The sequence below is a fragment of the Ornithodoros turicata genome, chromosome 4, assembly GCF_037126465.1.
Source record: "Ornithodoros turicata isolate Travis chromosome 4, ASM3712646v1, whole genome shotgun sequence".
NCBI classification, from domain to species: Eukaryota; Metazoa; Arthropoda; class Arachnida; order Ixodida; family Argasidae; genus Ornithodoros; species Ornithodoros turicata.
The window spans coordinates 48956800-48974270 of NC_088204.1; the positions used below are offsets into that span (position 1 = coordinate 48956800).

Sequence of the window (17471 nt, forward strand, 5' to 3'; positions counted from 1 at the left end):
CAGAGAACGGCCAGCCCGAGGCGGCGGTGGGGGATGATCCTCGTCTCATTATAGGCAGCTGCCTTGCCTGCCGAGAATTAAACGACAAACTGCCAGCAGAGAACGGCCAGCCCGAGGCGGCGGTGGGGGATGATCCTCGTCTCATTATAGGCAGCGGCCTTGCCTGCCGAGAATTAAACGACAAACTGCCAGCAGAGAACGGCCAGCCCGAGGCGGCGGTGGGGGATGATCCTCGTCTCATCATAGGCAGCTGCCTTGCCTGCCGAGAATTAAACGACAAACTGCCAGCAGAGAACGGCCAGCCCGAGGCGGCGGTGGGGGATGATCCTCGTCTCATTATAGGCAGCTGCCTTGCCTGCCGAGAATTAAACGACAAACTGCCAGCAGAGAACGGCCAGCCCGAGGCGGCGGTGGGGGATGATCCTCGTCTCATCATAGGCAGCTGCCTTGCCTGCCGAGAGGTAAACGACAAACTGCCAGCAGAGAACGGCCAGCCCGAGGCGGCGATGGGGGATGATATTCGTCTCATTATAGGCAGCGGCCTTGCCTGCCGAGAATTAAACGACAAACTGCCAGCAGAGAACGCTCAGCCCGAGGCGGCGATGGGGGATGATATTCGTCTCATTATAGGCAGCGGCCTTGCCTGCCGAGAATTAAACGACAAACTGCCAGCAGAGAACGGCCAGTCCGAGGCGGCGGTGGGGGATGATCCTCGTCTCATCATAGGCAGCTGCCTTGCCTGCCGAGAATTAAACGACAAACTGCCAGCAGAGAACGGCCAGCCCGAGGCGGCGGTGGGGGATGATCCTCGTCTCATTATAGGCAGCTGCCTTGCCTGCCGAGAATTAAACGACAAACTGCCAGCAGAGAACGGCCAGCCCGAGGCGGCGGTGGGGGATGATCCTCGTCTCATTATAGGCAGCTGCCTTGCCTGCCGAGAATTAAACGACAAACTGCCAGCAGAGAACGGCCAGCCCGAGGCGGCGGTGGGGGATGATCCTCGTCTCATCATAGGCAGCTGCCTTGCCTGCCGAGAATTAAACGACAAACTGCCAGCAGAGAAGGGCCAGCCCGAGGCGGCGATGGGGGATGATCCTCGTCTCATTATAGGCAGCGACCTTGCCTGCCGAGAATTAAACGACAAACTGCCAGCAGAGAACGGCCAGCCCGAGGCGGCGATGGGGGATGATCCTCATCTCATTATAGGCAGCGGCCTTGCCTGCCCAGAATTAAACGACAAACTGCCAGCAGAGAACGGCCAGCCCGAGGCGGCGATGGGGGATGATCCTCGTCTCATTATAGGCAGCGGCCTTGCCTGCCGAGAGGTAAACGACAAACTGCCAGCAGAGAACGGCCAGCCCGAGGCGGCGGTGGGGGATGATCCTCGTCTCATTATAGGCAGCGGCCTTGCCTGCCGAGAGGTAAACGACAAACTGCCAGCAGAGAACGGCCAGCCCGAGGCGGCGGTGGGGGATGATCCTCGTCTCATTATAGGCAGCTGCCTTGCCTGCCGAGAATTAAACGACAAACTGCCAGCAGAGAACGGCCAGCCCGAGGCGGCGATGGGGGATGATCCTCATCTCATTATAGGCAGCGGCCTTGCCTGCCCAGAATTAAACGACAAACTGCCAGCAGAGAACGGCCAGCCCGAGGCGGCGATGGGGGATGATCCTCGTCTCATTATAGGCAGCGGCCTTGCCTGCCGAGAGGTAAACGACAAACTGCCAGCAGAGAACGGCCAGCCCGAGGCGGCGGAGGGGGATGATCCTCGTCTCATTATAGGCAGCGGCCTTGCCTGCCGAGAGGTAAACGACAAACTGCCAGCAGAGAACGGCCAGCCCGAGGCGGCGGTGGGGGATGATCCTCGTCTCATTATAGGCAGCTGCCTTGCCTTCCGAGAATTAAACGACAAACTGCCAGCAGAGAACGGCCAGCCCGAGGCGGCGGTGGGGGATGATCCTCGTCTCATTATAGGCAGCGGCCTTGCCTGCCGAGAATTAAACGACAAACTGCCAGCAGAGAACGGCCAGCCCGAGGCGGCGGTGGGGGATGATCCTCGTCTCATCATAGGCAGCTGCCTTGCCTGCCGAGAATTAAACGACAAACTGCCAGCAGAGAACGGCCAGCTCGAGGCGGCGGTGGGGGATGATCCTCGTCTCATTATAGGCAGCTGCCTTGCCTGCCGAGAATTAAACGACAAACTGCCAGCAGAGAACGGCCAGCTCGAGGCGGCGGTGGGGGATGATCCTCGTCTCATTATAGGCAGCTGGCTTGCCTGCCGAGAATTAAACGACAAACTGCCAGCAGAGAACGGCCAGCTCGAGGCGGCGGTGGGGGATGATCCTCGTCTCATTATAGGCAGCTGCCTTGCCTGCCGAGAATTAAACGACAAACTGCCAGCAGAGAACGGCCAGCTCGAGGCGGCGGTGGGGGATGATCCTCGTCTCATTATAGGCAGCTGCCTTGCCTGCCGAGAATTAAACGACAAACTGCCAGCAGAGAACGGCCAGCTCGAGGCGGCGGTGGGGGATGATCCTCGTCTCATTATAGGCAGCTGCCTTGCCTGCCGAGAATTAAACGACAAACTGCCAGCAGAGAACGGCCAGCTCGAGGCGGCGGTGGGGGATGATCCTCGTCTCATTATAGGCAGCTGCCTTGCCTGCCGAGAATTAAACGACAAACTGCCAGCAGAGAACGGCCAGCTCGAGGCGGCGGTGGGGGATGATCCTCGTCTCATTATAGGCAGCTGCCTTGCCTGCCGAGAATTAAACGACAAACTGCCAGCAGAGAACGGCCAGCTCGAGGCGGCGGTGGGGGATGATCCTCGTCTCATTATAGGCAGCTGCCTTGCCTGCCGAGAATTAAACGACAAACTGCCAGCAGAGAACGGCCAGCCCGAGGCGGCGGTGGGGGATGATCCTCGTCTCATTATAGGCAGCTGCCTTGCCTGCCGAGAATTAAACGACACACTGCCAGCAGAGAACGGCCAGCCCGAGGCGGCGGTGGGGGATGATCCTCGTCTCATTATAGGCAGCGGCCTTGCCTGCCGAGAGGTGAACGACACACTGCCAGCAGAGAACGGCCAGCCCGAGGCGGCGGTGGGGGATGATCCTCGTCTCATTATAGGCAGCGGCCTTGCCTGCCGCGAATTAAACGACAAACTGCCAGCAGAGAACGGCCAGCCCGAGGCGGCGGTGGGGTATGATCCTCGTCTCATTATAGGCAGCGGCCTTGCCTGCCGAGAGGTGAACGACACACTGCCAGCAGAGAACAGTAGTAATGTATCAGCTCAAGAAGCCGGCAAGTCACATCTTCGTCTGGACGCCATTAATTAGCAATTAGAGCTAATTGGGACCCCCCACATTAATCAGGACCCTCCAGAGAGTCATTACACTAATTGGGGATCATCTAAGACACGTCCAGACGAAGATGTGAGTTTCCGGCTACTTGAGCTGATAAAAATAAAAAAAACAGGTAGAAAATAAAATAAAAAGATAGAGATAGAGTGGAGAGAAGGAGTTTAGTTGAAGATCAACGACATCATCTTGAGGACCATCTAAGACACGTCCAGACAAAGATGTGACTTGCCGGCTAGTTGAGCTGATAAAAAATAAAAAAATAGGTAGAAAATAAAATAAAAAGATAGAAATAGAGTGGAGAGAAACAATTTATTCGAAAATCAACGATGCCGCGGCGAAGAAACGGCTCCGGGGTGACCAGTGCTTGTTGACGTCGGGTAGTTGCAGAGATCGACGACAGGTGGCCACTTAGTTGCAAGGCATCACACCAGATGGCGCCACCATCATAGCTCTAGAGGAGAGAGACAGAGAACAAGATACTAGCGGCAGGTAAAAATGACAGCACTGCTAAACAAGTCTAGGCATGCGAGAGAAAAGGTCTAACCGCTACTGCTAAACAGAAAACAGTACACATCGGGGGAAAAAGGCTTACGGGGGGACGATCGCTTAGGCCTAACCCCAACACTACGCAGCTAACACAAGGCGGGAACCACACATCGCTAAACATGCGAGAAAAGGCTTAACACGAGCGCGGTCACCGCTAAACACGGCAAACATACGAGGAAAGAGGCTTACGGGGGGCGATCGCTTAGGCCTATCCTCAACACTACGCAGCTAACACAAGGCGGGAACCACACATCGCTAAACATGCGTCAACAGGCTTGGACACCGCAAAACAAGTCTAAACATGCGAGAAAAGGCTTACCACGAGCGCGGTCACCGCTAAACACGGCAAACATACGAGAAAAGGAGCGCGTCAAATCACTCACCTTTTCCCCCGCGGCAACTTCCAGGCAGAAACTGAGCGAGCGCGGAGAACATACGTCTGCTCTCTACGAGGGGCAGCCAGAAAGTGAGCGAGCGCGCGGAGCGCACGTCCGTCTTCCGCGACGGTCCGAGAGAAACTGAGAGAGGCGACGCGCGCGCGCGCCCTCTGCTCCACCCGTCCGCGCATGCGCGCGCGCGCGCTCCTAGCGCCCCCTGCGCCGGCCGCGGGTGTTTTCGGTTTCGGCTCTCTGCTGCGCGCGCGCTCCTAGCGGCGACGGGTGGCTTTTCAGTTTCGCTTTCATTCTCCGTTCTTTGCGCGCGCGCGCGTTTATCTCTATAAAGGCAGGGCGCACCGCGCTCGCGTCATCATTCTGACCGATACGTGGAAAACGCCATGTGTGGTTTATTCTCCTGCGTTTCTCGTCGTCGCAAGGAAAAGACAAAAAACGAAGAACTTCGCGAATTTATACGCGGAATCGTGGAGGAAGCCTTTCAAGTCCACCGTCTGGAATGGTTGCAAGCACGTCAAGAAATGTGTCAGGACAAGATGAAGACGCTCGACCGCATCTTAGCGGCGGACAGACTGGCGAAAAAGAAGTCCAACTTTAGCCTGGACAATCTGTATTGGGAACGCAGTTCCGATGTAGAGGACGACGACGACGAGGATGTGTAAATAAAAGCGATGCATTTCTCCTCGAGTCTCAGTCTCTTCTTTCTCTTCGTGCAACGTGTACGCACGTAACATGTCTTCCCCCGAACCTTTTCGTTTCCGTCATCCCTTTCGCTGTATCTTAAGCGGTCCCTCCATGTGCGGTAAATCTACTTTCGTTGCTAACGTGTTGAGGAACCTGAACGACGTGGTGGACAAGCCTCCATCACAAATATTCTACGTGCAGAAATATGCTTCGCCGAGCATGCAGGACGAATTCGGGGACTCCGTAAAATTTACCAAGGAGCTACCGCGAGAGTGGGACACGTCGCGCGCTACGCTGATCGTCGTCGACGATCACATGACCGACGCCGGTTCCTTGAAGGAGGTGACCGATCTTTTCATTCGGGGTTCTCACCACGCCAACGCGTCGATCTTCTTACTCGTTCAAAACATCTTTTTCGACAGTAGCCATTTTAGAACAATATCCTACAACGCCAGTTACGTCGTCCTGTGGCGCACCGTGCGCAGCGTGCACCAGATGGAACATTTCGGCCAACAGCTATTTGGCAGAAAAAGATTGGAGTATTTTCTGGACGCATATAAACAAGCGATGTCGTCGCCCCACGCATATTTACTCGTGGATCTTCACAACTATACGCACGAGGATCACAGGTTGCGTAGCAATATCTTTCCGGGAGAACGTCAATATATCTACGCTCCGAAATGAATCTCCGCCCTCACCTCACTTTACTCAAAGTACTCTCCACTCTACCCCCTCCACGCCACCGCGACGTCTTGAGACGTTCGTCCTCGTCCGACATGAAGCACCTCTCCGAAATTTGCCTCAATGTATTGAACGGAAAGGTGGCTCTAGCTCCAGATACGTTCGCGCGTTTGAAGAAGCACAAACGCTTTTTACGACGGCTCGCCTACAAAAAGATTCACAAGAATCCGCAACGTTTGAAGCGCTATCTGTCTCAGCAGCGAGGACAGGGCGTTCTTTCGTCGGTGGTTCCTCTCCTGCTTTCCGCCGTGTTGAACCTTTTCGCCAATGGCCAAGAGAATTGAAGTGACCACCTCCTCCATCGGAAACATTCTTTCCTCGAAGGAGAGTGACGACGTCAAAGTGAAACTCATACTGCAAGCACTGTATCGCATACTCAAGCAGTACGGATTTGACCCCTACGACAATAAAAACAAGGCGTCCGACGCTACAAATGACTTTGACTATTCGCTCCTCTCTCCAGAGGTGGACGAAGAGGAAGCGGAAAGGGTCGTCTCGGAATTAAAGAAGGTTCTTTCCTGGGATCGCGAGGGTTGTGTCTCCGTGTCGGGCAAGCCCATCAGACACTCCTCAGTTTACGAACTCGTCAATTATTTGTTGCAACGTAAGACGGGAAAGAAACCTTCCTGGTTCCCCAAAGTCTCGAAACTATTGCGTCTGATTTCTCTACCCAAATCTCGCGAGCCTCAACAGCAGCAGCAGCAGCAGGCCTCCATTGCGTGGACGACTTATGGAGGGATATGAGAAACCAGAGGGTGGTTTGGGGGGTGTGGAACGCTATAGAAAAGCGCATCACTTGAGCAAAAAGAAGGCTCTCGCCATTCTCAGAAAGCTGGATGCCTACACGCTCCACCATCCGGTCAGAAGAAAGTTTAATAGAAGACGCATCATCGCGCTCAAGATCAACGACGTGTGGCAAATGGACCTCGCCGATTTTTCAAAATACAAGAGATTCAACGGTGGCTACCGCTACATTCTCGTGGCAATCGATTCCCTCTCCCGCTTTCTGCGCACCCTCCCGCTAAAGACGAAGCGCCCCGCCGAAATGAAAAGGGCCATGATAAGACTTTTTCGGGGAGGTAACGTACCTACACGCATCTTTTGCGACAGAGGCGGGGAATTCTACAACAAGACCGTCAAGGAGTATCTCTCACGAAAGAAGGTACAGATGTATTCTACCTTCTCTCCAGTAATCAAAGCGTCGCAGGCAGAGCGCGTCATACGGACTTTACGCGACAGAATATTCCGTTATTTTAGAGTAACGGGAAAATACCACTTCGTTTCCGCGCTTCCCAAGATCGTGCGCGACTACAACACCACCAAACACAGGACTTTGGGCATCAGCCCCTCCGAAGTCACGCCCGAAAACGAATTGGAGCTGTTCAATAAGATAAATGGGAAGCCCGTCGTACCCTCCGTGAAAAAGAAGCTCAAACTGGGGGATAAAGTGAGGGTCCTACTTCACAGAAAAGGTTTTCATAAGAGCTCGGAAGGGAGTTGGTCGCCTCAGATTTTCACCGTCTCCCGCCTGAGAGACACCTCTCCTCCCGTCGTACACCTGGAAGATTACCGGGGTAAGGAAGTGGACGGATCTTTCTACCCGGAGGAGGTACTCGTCGTAACCCGAGACGCCAATCAGCCTTGGCCAGTAACGAAAGTGCTGAGGAAGAAGCAGGTGAACGGTCAGAGCTTCTCCTTGGTTCGCTGGTTCGGTTACGACAAAGAACACGACAGTTGGGTTCCGAGCAGCGACGTGGTCAAGATTGGGAAATGATGTCGGACATCTACGTCCACCTGCTCTCGAACGCCAGCATGGATAAGTTTCCCTCGAATAAACTCAACGCCTTCACGGTAGCTTTCGATAGTCCGCTTCAGCTCTCGAATCGGTATAAAGTCGGTCTGATGGATCTCAGCATAAGTAACGATTTTTTAAATATCGGGTACGAAAGGCAAGATGCGAAAATCGAGGTTTCTTTCGAGGACACGGTGGAAGCCGGCAGAACTTTTCGTGTCACCTCGGATCTCGAGAGGGATTTGGGAAAAGCCCTTTCGGAATTCGACGTTTCTTTCGCGTACAATAAATCGCGATACGACTTCGTCTTACCCGTGGACGTGAAAGCCGTGGAATTGGACCCTCGGCTCGCGCAAGCGCTCGACGCCTCGCTAGCGTCCCGCGAAGCAGGTCGTGCGGTGAAACCCCCCAAATTGAGCGAACGCGAAGCCACCTCCATCTTATTGGAGCACGCCGCACCCGTCGCTTTCGGCGACGTCACTCTGAATTCGGAAACCACGTCCCTACGGAACACACTCAACAAGTATTTCCAGACGCACAAGCTGGACGCCTCGCTAGAATTCGCGGATAACGTGTACTCTCTGAAAACACCGAAAGGGTTGCACGTACCGGAACCCTTTGTCAAGCTGCTACATCTCACAGCCGTCGAGGGACACGAAGAAGAAACGCTACGCGTCTCTCTCCCCGTAGCGCGCCAATTTTCTTTCACGATCAAGACGAAAATTCCTCGATCTTTGCAAGTACATGTGCCTCCCGGCTATTATGCGACGCCGCAAGCACTTCTAAATGCGATTAATCAGCGCGTAGGCGAACGCGCGCGCTTCAGCTTCGACGGAACCGAACAGAAATGTAAAATTCGGCTTTCCGAGGGCACCTCCACCCTAAGACTTTCCGAGTACCTGGCCGTGCTTTTGGGCTTCGAATCGCGTACCGTGTTCACGGGGGATGAGGATGCCACGAGCTCCGTCGAGGTACTCCTGGAACCCCCGTTTCACAACATAATCGTGTACACGGATATCGTGGAACCCACGTACGTGGGGAGCGGGAAAAAACCGATATTAAAAATACTACCCTTTTATTACGAGAAAGACAAGCACGTCGTCACCTACACGTTAGATAACATCCAGTATTTTAACCTGTCTCAATTCGAAATTCCTTCAGTGACGATCGTTCTCGCGGACGAAACGGGAAGACGTTTGCCGTTGCGGTCCAAAGGCAGAACCAATCTAACGTTGCATTTCAAATATGTACCGTAATTCCCCCAAAATAATTCCCGTGTACACGGGACCCCCTTTTCCAACGAGGGGGCGGTGTGTTGAGCAACATATCCAAGTTTATCGTTCCCATCTGGCAGCAAATAAAACCGATCGCCAAGAGAACGTTGAAGCGCTTGGCGCGGAATTTGGCCGATGGCGAAGGAATATCGCGCGCAGTAAAAAAGACGGCCATAGCAACGGGGAGAGACGTGCTGGATTCCATGGAGGGCTCTGGAAACAACAATGGGAAGAAACGCCGCAAACGACAACAAAAGGCGCCGACACACGACGCACCTGCAGATATCTTTGGTACGCCGTGAAGGTCACACATCCGCTGCGCGCGCTCCGTCATGACGTCAACGAAAGGAAAAATACAGACGCCGATCTGTCTAACGAGTGATGTGATGATATTCGAACCCCCTTCCATTCAATACGGCGTGGAAGATACTTCGTACCAACTTTTTTATCCGGTCAACAGAGTAAATAATTCCGTGATCGAGTTTTGTATTCAAAATTTGCAAAGGGCACACTTGGATCTCTACGGTAGTTTCGTGTCTTTGACCGTGCGCATTGTTCGCGACGACGGGGAAGAAATGGACGAGAAAGATGTCGTTTTCCCAATAAACCACCTGTTGAGCGGCATGTTTAAGACGGTCACCGTTTACGCGAACAACAAGCTCGTCAGTTCCAACGAGTTGTACGCCTACAGGAGTATTTTGGACGTCGTGCTTCATTCCACGCCCGCGGCTCAAGAAACAGTGCACGCGGCTGGACTTTATGTCGAGGACGACGAACATTTAAAGGACGATTACGACGTCTCTTCTCGCGGTCCGAAACAACGTTACGAAGCGACGAAGGGTGGAAAATACTTTAACCTGGTCGGTCAGATCAATACCGACCTGTTTCAACAGCCGCGCCTGATGGTACCTGCCGTCGAAATTCGCGTCGTTTTCCTGTTAAACAACGACGAATTTAAACTCGTATCGGTCCCCAAAGACAAGAAAACGTACAATTACGAGGTGGACATTAAAGAAATGACGTTACACTTGAAAAAGGTGACGCTGGCACCTTCCCTGTTTTTGGAATACGAGCGGCGGCTTCAGACCACGCCGGCCATCTACGTGTTACGCGGATTGGAAACCAAGGTGCGGAGCTTGAGTGCCGGGAGCTTGGACGCTCACTTTGAAAACGTTTACCCCGAAAGGGTACCTTCCAAATTATGCGTCGCCCTGCTCGCCACGTCCGACTTTCTCGGCGACATCCAATCGAACCCCTACAAATTCCGTCATTACGACCTGTCTCATTCGATGCTCTCCGTGGACGGCCAGCAAGTGCGAGCCGAGTACGACTTTCAGAACGACCTCGTCAAAATTCCCTACTTTAACTTCTTGCAAGAACTGGGAGAGAAACATTTCAAGTATAGCTACGAGCGATTTAAAACGGACGGGTTCCTCCTCTACTTCAACCTGGACGTGGACAAGTGTTCTTCTCCTTCGCATTTGAACGAGTGGCGAAAAGGAAACGTTCGCCTGCAATTACGCTTCGCTAAAGCCCTTCCACACGCGGTCACCGTCCTCTTGATTTCCGAGTGTCCCAAGCTCATGTACGTCGACAAGGACCGTACGGTCACCTTCCCATAAGAAAAGATGTACGAGAGCGACATCTTGGAACTCGTGTCCCTGAACCCCCTCGCTTCCTCCATGCTGAGAGGCATTTGCGCTTCCAACGAAGCCTTCGTTTTACGCAAGCCCGGTTATTTAATCATCAATACGGAAGAGCGAAAAAGACGCGGGCAGCACTGGGTGCTCTACCTGAAAAACTACGACGGGTCTGCCGTGTTTTTCGACAGCTACGGACTTCCCCCCATCGAAGCAAACCTTCGAAAGACTTTACCTGTAGTGGACGAGTATAACGACAAGTGTATTCAATCACCCTTTTCGCCTTACTGCGGGCTTTTTTGTATCTACGTAGCCACGCGCATGTCGAAACGCTACAGCTTGAAAAGTTGTGTATCCATGTTTTCCTGTAACCTGGAAGAGAATGACGAAACAATAAAACGTCTCCTCGTGAGCGAACTCGTTTCGTAAAAAATAGACTATTTATTTATTCACGACATACACAAGACCCTTGCGAGACGATCTTCCAACGTGCTGACCCGACGCTCACCGCCGTCGTCGCCGGTCTGCACCGTGACGTCGAGGGATGTGTGGAGAAGCCAGTAGCGACGGACGATAGGCCGGTTGAAACCCGCGTTGATGAGACACGGGTCGACTGTCTCTCCTCGTCTATACTTTTCCAACAGCTCGAGCTTGTAATCTACGAAACGCTTCATTTTCTTTGCAATCTTCCCACTGACGGTGAACAGACGTAGGGGTATCGTCTTGAGAATCGAGCGAAAGTCTCCCTCGCAGCTATCGCCGTGAATATAATCGCGTAATCGCAGCAAGTCCCGATACATTCGCGTTTGCACAAAGGTGGCAAACCTCTGCTCGGGCGTCATCATCATGACTGAGACGGAATGAGAGTAGACAACCTTTTTTTTTATTTCTCGTTACACAAAAATTAGGCTCCAGCTTTGGTTTCGTAGCCGGGAAGGCAGCCCAAATACGGACGAAGGCTCGAGTCTAACCAATGGCTGGGGTTTCTCGACCAGAGTCCACCGCAACGACAGGTAGTCAGTTGATCGCCGATTCGCAAAAAGAAGGTCTTTGGAGGAGGCTTGAAGGTTAGGACCAGGGGTAGATCTCCCGTCAGTAGCCATTCGTAATCTGCAACGAAAGGAGTGTGAGAAACGCGTGTTTTTATATCTCAAACACACACACACACACGTACAATCTTCTTCAGTCACAGAGTGACACTGATGGTCCATCTTCTCCATCTTCCTTCAATAGTCGAAGTCCTTCGCAACGTACGTCGAACGGTACCGTCCGACAGCCGAGAAACGGGCGAATCAATCGGTCCGTCCAATGCTTTTGCTCTGAAAAAATGTGAACGATTATAGAACGTATTAAAAAAATAACGAGGAAGCGTACCTTTGGACCACAATCCACCACAATTGGTACAGAAGAAGCGGGCGCTGCCAATCTCCCGAAATATGTGAGGCGGGAAAAAACCGACTTCACGCGCAGCAAAAGTGTTGTACACTGGAAACGAAACTCTTCAAACATTTCGACGATGATGACGTCATGGGTATTACTTACGAGGATCTACCAAGCTGATCATGATGGAATGACGATCGACCATTCGCTTCGACATTTATAGTAAAGCTTTGCCTCTCACTCTCTATGACGTCATTGAACGTGTTTGAACATGTTAAGACGTGTTTGAACATGTTTGAACATGGGCGGCGAAGTCGCCCCTGGACACACTCGTTCCTCTCTCTTCCTCTTTATGACGTCATTGAACGTGTCTGAACATGTTTGGACGTGTTTGGATGTGTTTAGACACAGGCGTCGAAGTCGCCCCTGGACACACTCGTTCCTCTCTCTTCCTCTTATGACGTCATTGAACGTGTCTGAACATGTTTGGACGTGTTTGAACATGTTGTGACGTCACTGAACATGTCTGAACATGTTTGGACGTGTTTGAACATGTTGTGACGTGTGTAGACACGAACCCCGCAATACGAAAAACGTCACGCAGTACGAATTAGATTGGTGGTTAGTGTGTCGCGCCCAGTGTAGAAGGATCCTGGGTTCGAATCCCACTCTGGGACGGTTACACAGGATGTGACAGCGGGTCGTCTCTCTCTCTCTCTCTCTCTCTCCGTCTTTGTAGTCCTTGGACGTGTCTGGTCTCGAACCCCCTGTGTCTCCCCTCCTCCTCCTCCTCCTCCTCCTCGCACGATATTGGAGGAACAAAGGGCGGCATCTTGTCACAGAAGCAAAGTGGCGGATTTACGTAATCGATGGATATGACGTGAATGGGGTTAGTGCGAGCGTGAGAACCCTGTACTATAAGATGGTCATCCCCTGTACCCCCCTTGTCCACTATTCTCGAATCAAGAGTCCCGAGAAAATGCTGCATACGTTCCAAACGATTTTGGACCTTCTGGTCCACATTCGTCCGCCGTTTGGTAAGTTTTTCTCTATCTCTTCTTGTTTAGAAATAGTTATTTTTCTAATACCTAACGTTCCTCTGTAGGTTTCACTGTGACACACATTGTGCAGCTATTTTTCCAGCTGATCCCCGGTGCGGGGGGAGATGTGCCCCGCTTGGATATGGAGACGTTTTTGCAAGCGTTCGCCATCGTAGACGAAGAAGACATTGAGACGGCCACCACAGAAGTGCTCATGGCGTGCTACGGCAGGGAGTGGCGAGAAATCGCTGTGCAGCGGGGACTAGAGGGGGAGCTCTTTTTCAGAGTGCCCCGAAGCTTAGAGGAGCATACTTTACCGCTAGAAGGTACTGCTCCTTTAAGCTTCGGGGAAGCAGAGCACCTCCTCTACTCCCTGGTGCACCAGTGGAACAGAGCGAGTGCAGCGGGTTGGAGAGAACTCGCTGAACGCTGGATGGCGAGTCAAATACCGTGAGTGTTTTTCGATTGTGGTTTTTATTCGTAGAATCCTTATTCTGCTTCTTTATTACTAGATTGGATCCCTGGGTTCTTATAGAAGACCATGAAGCACCCATGTAAACACGTCAGCCAATAAACGCATATCGTCTTTCGCATCACGCGACTCTCTCTCTCTCTCTCTGTCTGCCCCAATACAATAGGAGAATAGGAAACCACAGATCCTGCGTATAAAAGCGAGCGTGGGATAGACCGCAGTAAAGATGATGATGTCGACGATGTCACCACCACCACCACCACCACAACGTTCGGTCTGCTTGCGCAGGAGGTAAGTGCATTTGTATGTGTTTAGATCGATGTTTGATTAATGCCTCCTTTTCTCTATTTGCTAGGTACACACAGGAGAATTATTTCAAATTGGGGGGAGGGACTTCATGCCTAACATGAGGTCCGATTAGGCTCCGCGAAGTTCAAAATTAGGGGGAGCATCGCCCGCATTATTCAAAATTCGGGAAGGACGTGAATTCATGGCCAACATGAATTCTGATTAGGCTTAATGGGGAATTGGGGGGCGTCCCCCGCACCAGTCAAAATTGGGAGGGACGAGAATTCATGTTCGCCATGAATTCTGATTAGGCTTAATGGGGTATTGCGGTGTACCATCCGCACCACTCAAAATTGGGAATGGGTAAGATAATTCTGATTAGGTGTAATGGGAAGATTTGGGGGAACATTTTAATCTGGCCTTATTCAAAATTGAACTCCTTCTTTCATTTTTCGTTAGATTATTCCAAAACGGGGGGGAGAATTCGTGCATAACACGAATTTCATTAGAGACCATGTTGATTATACAAAATTAAGGAGTTCTTAAAGGGAGAATTATTTCAAATTGGGGTTAAATTAAAACCTTCTTTCATTTTTCGTTTGGTTGACATCGTCGACATCCTATACGATATTGCAATGGCGCGGTGTCCAAAGTACAGACGCCATCAGCGCAATGACAGGAGGAGGAGGAGACGGTTGATCGAAAACCCACGAGGGGCATTCATCCACGACGAGAGTCGTTTCGTGGAGCAAAATGTGAGTCGAGTGGTTCTGCTGTGAGAGGGGCATTCATCCTCGACGCGAGGCATTTCGTGGAGCAAAATGTAAGTTGACCGTCTCTGCTGTGAGAGTGTATTCTATGCATGACATTGTTTTTCAGGAACCGCTGTCGTCGCACATCACGCAGCACAGGAAACGCCGTCCAGCAACCTCCCCGTTAGGCCAAACTGCCTTCCTGTATAGCAGTAGGACCCCTCCTTGTACAGCATTGGGGCAAGGAAGACCGTGAGCGCCTTTGTGAATCGAGTGACCGTGGAACAAAGAGCAGGCATCTATCGACCAAGTCCTTTGTATGTATTCAATAAAGATGCTTCAGTGAAAGAACACACAGAGTCTCGTCAAAGTTATTCGGACTGTTTAATGCGTTGCATGTCAATAACCAAGCGGTATTTCAATAAATCAGTGACAAAGTTGGCGATGTAGACTGCTTGCAAATGTCGCTGCTTCCGCAGGGCGTGCTTAATATGAGCGATGGCACGAGCGAGAAGGTCCACGATGTCTGCAGCGATGTAGTTGAATTCTGCGTTGGCCAAGCTCACAAATTCGCTCATCAGTCCCAGGGGTCCGTCAGGAACCGTTATGCAGACGTTCTTGTAACGGGCGTAAATTCGACGCACCATCTCCTGCAGCGGCCCCGGCGAGATCTCTCCTATATTGCCAAAGCCTACCATGTCTATCACGTAGCGAAAAGCAGTGATGACGAGCTCGTTGCGGGGACTTTCGCCGTTGAAACATTCCTTCTCCACTTCTTCCCAAGAAGCGTGGGTACGGGAACAATTTTGTAAAGAGTGGTAGCTGAACATCTTCACGTAGTGATGACGCGAGCGCGGTGCGCCCTGCCTTTATAAAGATAAACGCGCGCGCGCGCAAAGAGCGGAGAATGAAAGCGAAACTGAAAAGCCACCCGTCGCCGCTAGGAGCGCGCGCGCCAGCAGAGAGCCGAAACCGAAAACACCCGCGGCCGGCGCAGGGGGCGCTAGGAGCGCGCGCGCGCGCATGCGCGGACGGGTGGAGCAGAGGGCGCGCGCGCATCCATAGCGGGCCGCTGCGCGTCGCCTCTCTCAGTTTCTCTCGGACCGTCGCGGAAGACGGACGTGCGCTCCGCGCGCTCGCTCACTTTCTGGCTGCCCCTCGTAGAGAGCAGACGTATGTTCTCCGCGCTCGCTCAGTCTCTCTGCCTGGAAGTTGCCGCGGGGGAAAAGGTGAGTGATTTGACGCGCTCCTTTTCTCGTATGTTTGCCGTGTTTAGCGGTGACCGCGCTCGTGCTAAGCCTTTTCTCGCATGTTTAGACTTGTTTTGCGGTGTCCAAGCCTGTTGACGCATGTTTAGCGATGTGTGGTTCCCGCCTTGTGTTAGCTGCGTAGTGTTGAGGATAGGCCTAAGCGATCGCCCCCCGTAAGCCTCTTTCCTCGTATGTTTGCCGTGTTTAGCGGTGACCGCGCTCGTGTTAAGCCTTTTCTCGCATGTTTAGCGATGTGTGGTTCCCGCCTTGTGTTAGCTGCGTAGTGTTGTGGTTAGGCCTAAGCGATCGTCCCCCCCGTAAGCCTTTTTCCCCCGATGTGTACTGTTTTCTGTTTAGCAGTAGCGCTTAGACCTTTTCTCTCGCATGCCTAGACTTGTTTAGCAGTGTTGTCATTTTTACCTGCGCTAGTATCTTGTTCTCTGTCTCTCTCCTCTAGAGCTATGATGGTGGCGCCATCTGGTGTGATGCCTTGCAACTAAGTGGCCACCTGTCGTCGATCTCTGCAACTACCCGACGTCAACAAGCACTGGTCACCCCGGAGCCGTTTCTTCGCCGCGGCATCGTTGATTTTCGAATAAATTGTTTCTCTCCACTCTATTCTATCTTTTCATTTTATTTTCTACCTATTTTTTTATTTTTTATCAGCTCAACTAGCCGGCAAGTCACATCTTTGTCTGGACGTGTCTTAGATGATCCCCAATTAGTGTAATGACTCCCTGGTGGGTCCTGATTAATGTGGGGGGGTCCCAATTAGCTCTAATTACTCATTAATGGCGTCCAGACAAAGATGTGTCTTGCCGGCTAGTTGAGCTGATACATTACTACTAGAGACGGCCAGCCCGAGGCGGCCGGTGGGGGTTGATCCTCGTATACATTATAGGCAGCGGGCCTTGCCCTGCGAGAATAAACGACAACTGCAAGCAGAGTACGGCCAGCCCGACAGGCGGCGGTGTGGGGATGATCTCGTCTCTTATAGGCAGCGGCCTTGCCTGCAGAAGAGGGTAAACGAACAAAACTTGCCAGAGAGAACGGGCCAGCCAGAAGGCCCGGCGTTGGAGGGATGATCCTCGTCTCATTTTAGGCTGCGGGCCTTGCCTGCCGAGAGGATAAACGACACACCTGACCCAGCAGAAGAGAACGGCCAGCCCGAGGCGGGCGGATGGGGGAATGATCCTCGTCTCATTATAGGCACAGCGGCCTTGCCTGCCGAGAGGTAAACGACACACTGCCAGAGAACAGAGAACGGCCAGCCCGAAGGCGGCGGTGGCGGGATGATCCTCGTCTCATTATAGGGCAGCGGCCTTGCCTGCCGAGAATTAAACGACAAACTGCCAGCAGAGAACGGCCAGCCCGAGGCGGCGGTGGGGGATGATCCTCGTCTCATTATAGGCAGCGGCCTTGCCTGCAGAGAAGGTAAAACGACAAACCTGCCAGCAGAGAACGGCCAGCCCGAGGCGGCGGTGGGGGATGATCCTCGTCTCATTATAGCAGCGACCTTGCCTGCGAGAGGTAACGACACGCTGCCAGCAGAGAACGGCCAGCCCGAGGCGGCGGTGGGGGATGATCCTCGTCTCATTATAGGCAGCGGCCTTGCCTGCCGAGAATTAAACGACAAACTGCCAGCAGAGAAACGGCCAGCCCGAGGCGGCGGTGGGGGATGATCCTCGTCTCATTAAGGCAGCGGCTTGCCTGCCGAGAGGTAAACGACACACTGCCAGCAGAGAACGGCCAGCCCGAGGCGGCGGTGGGGATGATCCTCGTCTCATTATAGGCAGCGGCTTGCCCTGCCGAGATTTAAACGACAAACTGCCAGCAGAGAACGGCCAGCCCGAGGCGCGGT

At 52.7% G+C, this 17471-nt stretch overlaps 1 protein-coding gene and 3 long non-coding RNA genes across 4 annotated transcripts; 2 read left to right on the forward strand and 2 right to left on the reverse strand.

Moving 5' to 3' along the window:
* Window positions 1-3649: 3649 nt before the first annotated feature.
* On the reverse strand, window positions 3650-4404 carry LOC135393130 (uncharacterized). Its single transcript, XR_010422473.1, has 2 exons — window positions 4289-4404; window positions 3650-3810 (listed from the first exon to the last, which is right to left on the reverse strand). It is a non-coding gene; the product is annotated as an uncharacterized LOC135393130 (long non-coding RNA).
* Window positions 4405-11344: 6940 nt separating this feature from the next.
* Window positions 11345-11998, reverse strand: LOC135393131 (uncharacterized). The gene is made up of 3 exons (XR_010422474.1): window positions 11803-11998; window positions 11603-11747; window positions 11345-11538 (listed from the first exon to the last, which is right to left on the reverse strand). It is a non-coding gene; the product is annotated as an uncharacterized LOC135393131 (long non-coding RNA).
* Window positions 11999-12638: 640 nt separating this feature from the next.
* Window positions 12639-13442, forward strand: LOC135393132 (uncharacterized). Its single transcript, XM_064623668.1, has 3 exons — window positions 12639-12845; window positions 12914-13298; window positions 13361-13442. Exons 1-3 carry the CDS (start codon window positions 12731-12733, stop codon window positions 13404-13406), a joined length of 546 nt encoding a protein of 181 aa, XP_064479738.1. The 5' UTR covers window positions 12639-12730; the 3' UTR covers window positions 13407-13442.
* Window positions 13443-15476: 2034 nt separating this feature from the next.
* LOC135393133 (uncharacterized) lies at window positions 15477-16223 on the forward strand. The gene is made up of 2 exons (XR_010422475.1): window positions 15477-15589; window positions 16068-16223. It is a non-coding gene; the product is annotated as an uncharacterized LOC135393133 (long non-coding RNA).
* Window positions 16224-17471: the final 1248 nt, after the last annotated feature.

Bases quoted from the DNA above. Each gene is read 5' to 3' on its own strand.
- LOC135393132 (XM_064623668.1), top strand. From the start codon at position 12,731: ATGGTCATCCCCTGTACCCCCCTTGTCCACTATTCTCGAATCAAGAGT. The intron at 12,846-12,913 runs GTAAGTTTTTCT...GTTCCTCTGTAG, and splicing joins CCACATTCGTCCGCCGTTTG to GTTTCACTGTGACACACATT. The intron at 13,299-13,360 runs GTGAGTGTTTTT...CTTTATTACTAG, and splicing joins TGGATGGCGAGTCAAATACC to ATTGGATCCCTGGGTTCTTA.